Here is a 10,213-nt window from a genome sequence, read left to right on the forward strand (position 1 = left end):
GATAGTCTTATTTTACAGATGAGAGAGCTCAGGCCCAGAGAGGTGAAGTGACTTGCCCAGGTCACACAGCTTATAAGTGCGGCTGAGCTGAGGTTCCAAACAGGCCTTTCTACCTCAGCCTAAACTTTCAGCCCCTGTGCTGTATACATTCCTGGCCCTTACAGTGAACGGTAACTTGCCCCTTTATTATTTCCTCTCTTTGTTTCTTGGCTCTGGAGGCCCATAGAATAGTGTATCAATCCCATTCCCATGAATGGACACGACAGAAATGAAGCAGATCTGCGAGGGTATTTCTTCAGTCTGGGGGGTGTCAAGGGTAGTGAAGAGAGAAACTAAAAACAGAAGGTGCTGTGGTCTGAATGTTTGTGTTCCCCCCAAAATTCATACGTTGAAATCCTAACCCCCAAATATGATGGTATTAGAAGGTGAGACCTTTGGTAGGGGGTCCCCAAGTCATGAAGGGGGAGCCCTCGTGAATGAGGTTGCTGCCTTAAAAAAGGCTTGAAAGAGATCCCTCATCCCTTCTACCACGTGATAACACTGCAAAGAGGTACGGGCTATGAGTCCCAAAGAGGGCTCTCACTGACGATGCTGGCGCCCTGATCTTGGACTCCCAGTCTCCAGAACTGTGAGATAGATTTCTATTGTTTATAAGCTACCCAGTCTCCAGTATCTTGTGACAGCAGCCTGAACAGACCAAGACGGAAGACAAGCGATGAGACGCACCAGCCCCCTTCTGAAAACTACGTGCAAACTTCCCTTGATGATCCTGAATTAACCTATAATCTGGGCGGCAGAGTCGAAGATGGGGTGTTGGTTTTTATTCCTGTCCATCGTGTGCTATGTAATTGCTGCCTTGTTTTCACAAATTTTAATTGCGGGGGTAGGCAAATGCCTCTATGTGAAATCAGGCTATTTAAAGACTCAGTTTGCTAATTCCCTTTTCAGTGCTGACCCGTACATTTCAAGTTAATATTTCAAACCATTACTGAACCAAACTTGGTACCGCTCGCCTGACATGCGGTAAAGCCAATCTACGGACACTGCCTCGTGGTGAGGGAAAGTACAGTGTTTATTGCAAGGCACCCAACGTGGGACCAAGCAAGGAGAACGGGCAGCTCATGCTCAGAAGACCCAAAGGCCCTGATAGCTTTCAGGGAAGGGTTAAAGGCAAGGTGAGGGAGAGGGTCACAGGGTGCACAATCAGCTCATGACATCCTTCTGGTTGGTTGGTGATGAGGACGGGGTGATGTTTCAGGAATCTCAGTCATCAACCTTCTGGTTCCAGCCGGTCTGGGGTCTACCTGCTGGTGGTCAGCATGCTGTTAACTTCTTCCACCTGGTGAGGGTTTCAGTATCTGCAAAACAGCTCAAGGATATGGCCCAGGATGTTCTCTATAGCACTTGAGGAGGAACTAAAGGTCCTTGACTTTGTTTTATCACTAGACTATTATTGTCTTGCTTGACTGTTTTCCTTTGTTTCTGCATTTTCTCACTTCTCTGATTAAATTTGCTCTCTGGAACCTGGGGAAGGCCTAGGAGGCTAGAGCTTTTATACAAACTGGTGTGTGTGGGGGGTGGGGGGAGGACACAAGGGGTCTGTCCCTGGGAAGGCCTCGCAGAGTCCTGCTCCGTTTCAAAACCAGTGAGAACCGGTTGGTGGAGCAAATTCACCAGGCAATAGCCTTTCTTCCCACTTGTCGCTTGGGCTCAAGGAAAGGGTTTTAAATAACAAGGTAGTCCTAGTAAGAGGTAAAAATAACCACTGGGGATGGCTTTCTGGCTAGGGTTCAGTTTGACTCACTGCCTTAAGAGTCTGGGAGAAACAGAAGCTGCCTCTGAGGAACCAGGGTGGGAAAGCCACAGCTAGGAAGCGGGTCTACCCCAGGATGGATACTTCAGTAAATGAAAGTGAATACACAAGACTGATCTAGTCTGTGTATAGATTATAATTTTCACAGAGAGAGGCAGAACCTCCATCAAGCCTTAATTAAGACCAACCTGCCTTTGGACCCCACTGCTTCCAACTGCTTTTGTATCAAGAAGTCAAGAAGGGCATCGTCCTGGCTGTGGAGAAAGCTGACAACCTTAGCTACCAACACCAACCTCCCTATAACTTGCCCAGGGACACTGCCTCACCGGCCCTGTCTCCGCCATCTGGGAAATGGACCTCAGGCTTCCCACAGAGGCAGATGTGAGAGGCCACTGGGCCCAGTGAGCTGGTGAACCGCTCATGCCAGGCCAGTGGCTCCAGCATCAGAATCGCTGGGAACTTGTTGCAGATAGATTTTCTCCTCTCCCTTTGGACTCTACAGCTCTGGCATGTGGCCCAGGAAGCTGTATTTTTTTTCCCATTTCCCTAAGTGATCCTGGTTTCCTCCCTCTGGCGAGCCACACCCCAAAGGCATGATGATCAGTGACTGAGCCTTGCAGCCCACAGAGCTGGGCAGGGGAGAAGGAGAAGTCCTAAGAGGTTTGGGAAACATCTTTGCCATTCCCCAAAAAATAGCTGAGTGGGGAGAGAAGCCTCAAATAAACCACAACAGTAACCAAGGCCCCCATGCAGTACTGAATTGCTAAGTTTTTAATGCGCAACACGAAGACTGCCAAACAGCCCACAAAGGAGCAGCTCTCTGGGGTGTGGGGTTGGGGGAATAGCTGGAGACACCGGGCAGGGGCGCCAGGCTGCACTGCACATGCTGGGGAGGGGGAGGGGGAGAGGCAACCTCAGGAGGGGTCTCAGACTGCCTAGGAGGAACCTAAAGGGGGTGGGGGTAGGTAGGTTCTTAGGGCATTGAGGGATCTCAGGGCTCACAGGGTGAGGGCAGGGTTGCCAGGGTGGAAGGGGGGGAGTCTGGAAGACCCTCAGGGTAAATGAGGATATTTCAGTATCTCTGGGGGTCCTCCGAGCTCAGGGTGCCCTCTGGATGAAAGGGGGTGTCTCAGTATACATGGTTTGAGACCTCAGGGTGGAGGGGATTTTCGGGGAGATCCTAGCCATGGCAAAAGTGGTACCTCAGAGTAGGGAGTGTCTCTGGGAGCAAAAGGAGAAAAATCAAGATGAGAAGGTGGGGACTTGGGTCACACGGAGGGGATCCTGGGCACTTGGAGAGGTGTCAGGGTGTAGAGGTGTCCCAGGGTTCTTGGAGTGCTGTCAGGCATGGAGGGATCCTGGGATGTGTAGACGGGGTCCTGGGTCACATGGAGGGCATCTTGGGCACTTGGAGGAGAGTCAGGGTGTCGAGGAGATCCTGGGGCACTTGGAGGGGTGTCAGGGTGTAGAAGGGGTCTCAGCGTGCTTGGAAGAGGTGTCACAGAACAGACAGATCCAAGTAGAGGGGGCCCTGGGCCACATGGAGGGAATCTCAGGAGTTTGGAGAGGTGTCAGGCGTAGAGGGGTCTTGGGGTACTCGGAGGGGATCTCAGGCACTTGTAGGGGTGTCAGGGCGTGGAGGGGCTCCCAGGGCACATGGAATGGGTCTGGAGCGTGCAGGGAGCTCTCGGGGCGTCCGGGTGGGGGGCTCAGCTGGCCTTGCACTCGCTCTCTCGCCGCCGCTTCTTGCGCTCCGCGTGCTCCTGTGCCTGGCGCGCCCAGGGCCCCGGCCCGCACAGGCCCACCACGCAGCAGGCGAGCCGGCGGCCCGCGTTGCCGTTCTCCAGGCTGGCCTGGTTGCCACCGCGGCCCAGGTCATCCTCGCCCTCGTGGATCACTACGGCGCGGCCCGCGATCGAGTGCGGGCCGAAGAGCGAGGCGGCCAGGCCGGAGCGGTACTTCCAGATTTGGCCGTCGCGCACCACGAAGTTGCCGAAGTCGCCCGGGTGCTGCGGGTGCGGCACGCCCAGCGGGTTGTAGTGCGCGCCGGTGGAGTCGCAGCCCTGGCTCAGGTCCCCGAACTGGTGCACGTGGATGGCGCGGCTGGTGCCGTTGGGCTCGGCCGGGAACCCCTCCAGGTGGAAGAAGGCCTCGAGCAAGGCGCCGGGCCGCAGCTGCCGGAAGAGCACGACGCCGCTCACCCGTGGCTGCGCCGCGTCCAGCGTGGCCGACGGCAGCACGGGGCAGGTGGCGTGGAGCGCGGCGTCCTGGCTTCCGCCCGCCGCCCACCACTGCGTCAGCTGCCGCCAGATCTCCGTCACTTTGGCGTGCATGTCGCGGATCTGCTCCTGAATGCGGGAGCCGGGCTGCTCCATGTCCGGGTCGGCGGAGACTTCCGAGGTGCGGGATGTCAGGAGCAGGTAGGCACAGAGCAGCGCCAGCATGGCCGGAGTCGGGCACCTGCGGGCACCCCCAGGGGGTGGGGGCAGAGCGAGATTTAGTCACTGGAAACCTGGAATCCCAGGGACCCGGTGCCCTTGAATCCAAACGCTGCCTGCCAAGGGGCTTCCTTGCCTAGCGTGCTTTTTGTTCTTTCGGCCCCTGTCTCTTCAGGGCCTGCTGCGTTCCAGGAACTGTTAGGTGCTGTGGTTGTAAAGATGGGTGGGACATAATCTCAAGAAACTCAGGAGGGTCTTTCTGAGCCACAGATCTGATCACGGTCCTCCCAAGTCCCATCTCCATTGCGTGGGGAGTCCAGGACAATTGGCCCGGGGTGGGGGGTTGTCTCAGGATACAAGAGCGAGGCTCTCATGGCCCTTTCGATGTCCTCCCTCTCCTTATCTCTGCCTCTCATCTTCTGCTGCTCTCTTTCTGCATCCTCTCTTACACAGGCAGCATAAGGCTCGCTGCCGCGCTCCTTGCACTTGCGGTGCCTTCTCTCTGAAGTGCCCTATCCCTTCTTCTCTGCCTTGCTCAGTAGACTAAAGCTAGAAACTCAGTTTTATTCATCAGTGTCCGTAGCATCTGGGCCTGCACTTGGCAGTAGGACATGTTTAATATGTGAAGGTTGAATGAGGAGTTCACTGACAGACAGATGTGTCATCAGATCATTCCAATGCCATCCTGTAACTGAAGATGGAGCCTTGTTCTGGGGAAGGACAGAGTAAGGGGTGCCCATCTCCCTGGGAGACTCCAGGAGGGCTTCCCAGAGGAGGTGACTTTTAAGGGTCTCACAAGACAAGGAGGAGTTTTTCAGCCAAGCCAGGTCAGAAGTCCATTTCAGGCAGGAGGCACAACATGATGTGTTCACAGGCTGTGAAGGGACACAGTTCGTTTTGGGGATGGGGTAATTCAGTGTGGCTGGAACATGGCCTGTGCCACCAGAGAGGAGTCGAGGCTGAAGAGGGAACGCTGAGCCAGGGATGGAAGGGCTGGCTTTTCTGTACTAAGGTGTGTGGTTATTAGCCAGGAGGCTAGTGCTGGTGGAAGTTTTTAAGCAGAAAAGTGAGTGTTGAGATAGTTTTTAGTTCCTTAAGTCTGGCAGGAGAAAGGATGTGGGCTGGATTTGGGGAATAGAGAGGACAGGGGAGAAGGACAAGAAGAAATGGAGACACAGCGGAGAAATAGAGGTAGTCAGAGGGTGATGAGTTAGGAGGCAGCAGCAGCAATCCAGACCAGAAGTGGTGAAGGCTATTACCAAGGTGGAGGCAGCATGGATACAGGAGACATTTTGGGTACCACTGGCAGTGGGGAAGAGGAGTTGAGGATGACTGAGTTCCCAGCAGGGGAGACTGGGTGATGGATGGTGGTACCAGGCCCCGAGAAGAAGGGAGAGAGGGCAAGTTCAACCCGAGCCTGCTGAGATGCGAGATCCCAGGTGGGATGTTCAGCAGATGGTTGTAAAGGGGGCTTCTGGCCTTTGTAAGAGGCAGTGTAACGGGGAGGGGTTCTCAGTGTCGGCTGCACGTCAGATTCTGGTTCTTAAAGTTCAGACGCCCAGGCACCACCCTAAGGGATTCTGATTCAGTGGGCGTGAGTTGCTTTGTTTTGTTTAAAGCTCCATCAGAGGTTCGGGGACCCAACCAGGAATGTTATGGTGAGACACATATACCATATTGCATAACCGCAATATCATGGGGGAAGTTACTGACTCTCTCTTAGCTGTAAAACAAGGCTGGTAAGACCACCAAGGGCCACCAGGAGGTGTAAACGAGATATGAGATGCCAGGCTATTTTCACATTTTTCAGTCTGCCCACAGGGATCAATGCTGCCTCCAAAGAGCTGGTCTGAGGGTCAACTGCACTTTCAAAGGCCTTCTCCGACCCCCAAGCAGGTGCCATTTTAAAATTAAATTCTGGGGTTGAGTGTTTATTCTTTCCGTAACCATTACAGGAATGCAGTCTAGTGTGGTGATTAAAAGAATGGATTCCGGAACTCACTGGACCTGAAGCCTGACTCTGCCACTTCACTTACTCTTTAAGAGTTAGCATAATTGTTATTTTGGTTACAGAGTAGCAGAGAAACTGCTGGACTGCAAACTCTAGTTGGGCTCCCCCCTCCTCTCTGAGCCTCAGTTTTCTTATCCGCAAATAGAGATAATAATACTTACCTTGGAGTCTTGCTGTGAGGCTTAAGACACAATTAGAATTGCCAGCATTTACTGAACACACTTGAAGGCACTGTTAAAAGCACTTGGCATGTGTTAATTCATTTAAGTCTCACAAAAACCCTCTGGGGTTTTTGCCCATTGTTATGCCCATTCTAAAGTGCAGGAAACTGAGGCACAGAAAGGCAGGTGTCCTGCCTGTGGTTACACATACAATAATAGCTGAGGCAGGATTTGAAAGGTGTGGTCTGCTCCAAGCCCAAGGTTTAGGCACCACACTGAACAGCTCTCATCAAGGCACTTAGCCCAGAGCCTGCTACATAGAAAATTCCCAGTAAATGGCAGCTCTTAGCTATCAGAGAGAAACTGCAGATAAGGATTTCAGGACCATCAGCTGAAAGATGCTATTGCAGCCCTGGGAGGAGGAGGTGGCCAGGAAAGGCGCCAAGAAGGAGGGACAAGTAGGAGGAGAAGTCCAGAAAGTGACATCAAGGGAACCCCCTCTGTGGCCTGGTTACTACGCTGAAGCCCCAGGGAGTGGGGGCGGGAGTGGAGGAGCATCCCTGAGGCCAGACCTTGGCTTCAAGGTCTCCATCGTCACCCACCACCCCTCTCCTTCTGAACCGGTCGTGGCCCTCAGGTGGGCTCTGCCGATCGGAAGGTACTTCCTTAAAAACATACAGCAAAGACAGATTGTTTTGGGTGTGTCCACAAAGCTTTCTTTTCCAAGAATGCTTGGGTCATAATGAACACTTGAAGGAGATGTTTTTCTCTTAAAAAGAGAATTCTTCTTAAATCCCAGGTAATCCCTGACTCCTTGGGTCTTATTAAGCTTTTCACTCTAGCCCTCAAGGCCCGCCTGCATAAGGCTCACCCTACTGGCTCAGTCTCTCACTCAATTTGAGCTGTGGACGACTGAGTGGTTTTTGGAGGGCCCACTTGGTCCAGAAGGGAGAACATAGTTATCAGAGACAGGGGACAAAGCAAGCCTCCGGGCCGGTGCCTCCTTCCTGGGTCTGGGTCTGGGAAGACTGCGGCCCCCGCGAAGGCTGCGGTGTGTTCTAATGCCTGGGCGCCCTCCGAGAAGGGGTCCCAGCTGTGCGCCTGAGGCAGCCAGGCCCTCCCTTTGTGCCTCCCCTAAGCAGGTGGCTTTTCCTCACCACCCATACAGGCAACATCCAGAAACATCCGCCTTCCTCACTCCAGATTTCTTTTTTCTCTAACCCGGAGGACGCTGAGGTCCTCTTGGCCTGGCATTAGCAGATCCGAGAACAGTCAGTTTCTCCTCCCCGGTTGCCTTCCTCACCCCTCTCCCCGCCTCCCCACTCCTCTGCTTTACAGCAGCTGGGCTCTGTCAAGAAGCGTGTTTAGATAGCCAGTGGGAAGCAGCCACCTAGCACAGGGAGATCAGCTCGGTGCTTTGTGACCACCTGGAGGGGTGGGATAGGGAGAGTGGGAGGGAGACGCAAGAGGGAGGAGATATGGGAACATATGTATAGGTATAACTGATGCACTTTGTTACAAAGCAGAAATTAACACACCATTGTAAAGCAATTATACTCCAATAAAGATGTTAAAAAATAAAAAGAAGAAGAAGCGTGTTTCTCTCCCACGAAAATGATCGTATCCTTCTCCTGGGAGAGGCTGGATGCCCCGCCCCAGTTTCAAACTCAGTAAGCACACTCCGAGAAGAACGAAATGAACCTCGACTTCGCACTTACCTTTCCAGCTCTTCCAAGAGAGCTTTCCCTCCTGAGACCTGGGGAGCAGTACCCCGCCAGCCGCCAGCCGGTCGCAGGAACTCCAGCGGGCTCCTGGGCTGTTTGTGGCCGCGCAGGGCAGCCTCGGGGGGAGTGGTCACCGCGAGGAAAGAAAGTCATTGGGCCGGGTTAGGGAGGGAAGGCGGCTAGGCAGTCCTTGTTGTGGAATTGCCTCACCTCCTCCAGCGCTGTCACCTCCCCCCAGCCCCGCGTTCCCTAGCCAAGTATTCCTTTTCGTGACTTCACTGGTTTGTGCAGACGTAGCAAGTGACCTTCAGGGTGTAGCAGCGGAATAAAAAGTAGACCGAAAATAGCCTGTTTGGAGACGTGTACAATGGTCTCTTTCTTGAGAGGCCCTTTGCTCTCCCCTGATTTCCTCAGCTATTGATTTATTTTTGCTGGATGCATCTAAGATGGAAACGCCCACAAATATGCGTGATGTTTCCTCCAGAACTGTGCGGCCACACCTGTGAGAGGTGAGACGCAGGCGGGGACTCAGGCTGCAGAGTGTCAGCTGTGTCACTTCCTAAGGATGTGCTCCTGGACCAACTCCCTGTGCCTCTGTTTCATCATCTGTAAAATGGGGAGGCGAGGCTAACCCGATGCCCCAAACGTTATCACTCTCATCCTGTTCTCGCTTCCTTATTAAAGTTATGGAAGAGTCTTTTAAAAGAATGTGGTCTGAGGCACCCATGAATCTTTCTTCCTTTGCGGCCATGATCTTTTCTCAATCACAGCAGCTCTTTCCAAAAGGAGCTTTTTTCCCCAGAAAAGTCCACATGGGAAAAGGCAGCCTGCCTGTCTGCTTGTCTGCCTGCCAACCTTCCTTCAATAAATGCTTAGTGGGTGCTCGCTCCATTGTGTGCTGGTACCCAAACCTGGGAGAGTCCCTGCCCTTTGGGGTTCATACTCTGGGGAGGGAACAGCGGTGTCAATAGATCCATCCAGTACAGAGTGGGGACTGTAGCTGGGGAGGGATGGACAGGGTCCCTAAAGACCCAAACATTAGTCCTGGCCGCAGGACAGTGTGTTCAAAATCTAGACTTCCAGGCACCATCGCAGGCTGAGTGAATCGATTACCAGCAAGGACTTTCTGGAATCATCTTTTTAAAAGCTGGTTATTCTGGGGTACAACCATGTTTGGGAACCTCTACTTGGCAGGAAGAAAAACTAAAGATCTTTGTCCCGGGGCAGACATTTCGCAAGATAAGGTGGAGACTTCTGAGAACTCAGAGCCTCCAGCCCTCTGTCCCAGACATCAGTCCTTCTGGTTCACTGGGAACTCGGGCACCATCAGCTCAATCCACGCCTCTCTGCGTTCTGTTGATGGGCATAGGTGCCTTTGACTAATGACTTTTCCAAGTTCCAGATGCTGCCCGCCACTCTGCCCCACCCTGAAACATCTGGTTTCTCTTTGTGACTCTTTCATCCGACTAAAAATATAATCTGTATTTCATTCAGTTCTTGAAGTAATAATTATATCAGTTTGTAACTACTGTATCCGGTGGCACTTTCTTCACTTAACCTAATTTTATTTCTTTTAAGGGCCAAGAAAGATTTCCTCCATTATGGTATTCTAGGATTGATATTAAAGTCCATATTCACTTTCCTTTTTATGGCATTCTAGGGGAAATTTGCTTTTTCTCCCACCCGACGCCACCAACATTCATGGCCCTTTCCTTTGGCAACTGCATGCCAGTTTCCTGCTTGGAAACCACTGCGTTTTCAGTCCATGCAAGTGGTGTTGATTAACCCCTTGCTCCAGAGGTGGGCTCCTGACCATTCATAACATTGCCTTGGTTCTGGGATAATCCATTCAGAGCCAGTGAGATTCAATGACATTTTTGCTGGGACTGTTGTAAGAGAGGTATCTTCTCTTTCCCAGTGGACTTGAAACTGGAGGAGAAAGAGTGGAGTTATTTCAGCCCCTAAGGGAGAATCTGTCTGAGGATAGGGCCAATGGAGGGAAGTGGAATAAAAGTAGAGTGAAATTTGGACCTAATTGCAGTGTTTGAGCCCCTGGATCCAGCTGT

General features: G+C 52.6%; 1 protein-coding gene across 1 annotated transcript; it reads right to left on the reverse strand.

Moving 5' to 3' along the window:
* Positions 1-2,434: 2,434 nt before the first annotated feature.
* Positions 2,435-8,244, reverse strand: SOD3 (superoxide dismutase 3). Its single transcript, XM_082653529.1, has 2 exons — positions 8,142-8,244; positions 2,435-4,273 (listed from the first exon to the last, which is right to left on the reverse strand). Exon 2 carries the CDS (start codon positions 4,255-4,257, stop codon positions 3,523-3,525), a length of 735 nt encoding a protein of 244 aa, XP_082509655.1. The 5' UTR covers positions 4,258-4,273; positions 8,142-8,244; the 3' UTR covers positions 2,435-3,522.
* Between the last annotated feature and the right edge of the window lie 1,969 nt (positions 8,245-10,213).

Source organism: Grampus griseus, assembly GCF_964374135.1.
Source record: "Grampus griseus genome assembly, chromosome: 4".
NCBI lineage: Eukaryota > Metazoa > Chordata > Mammalia > Artiodactyla > Delphinidae > Grampus > Grampus griseus.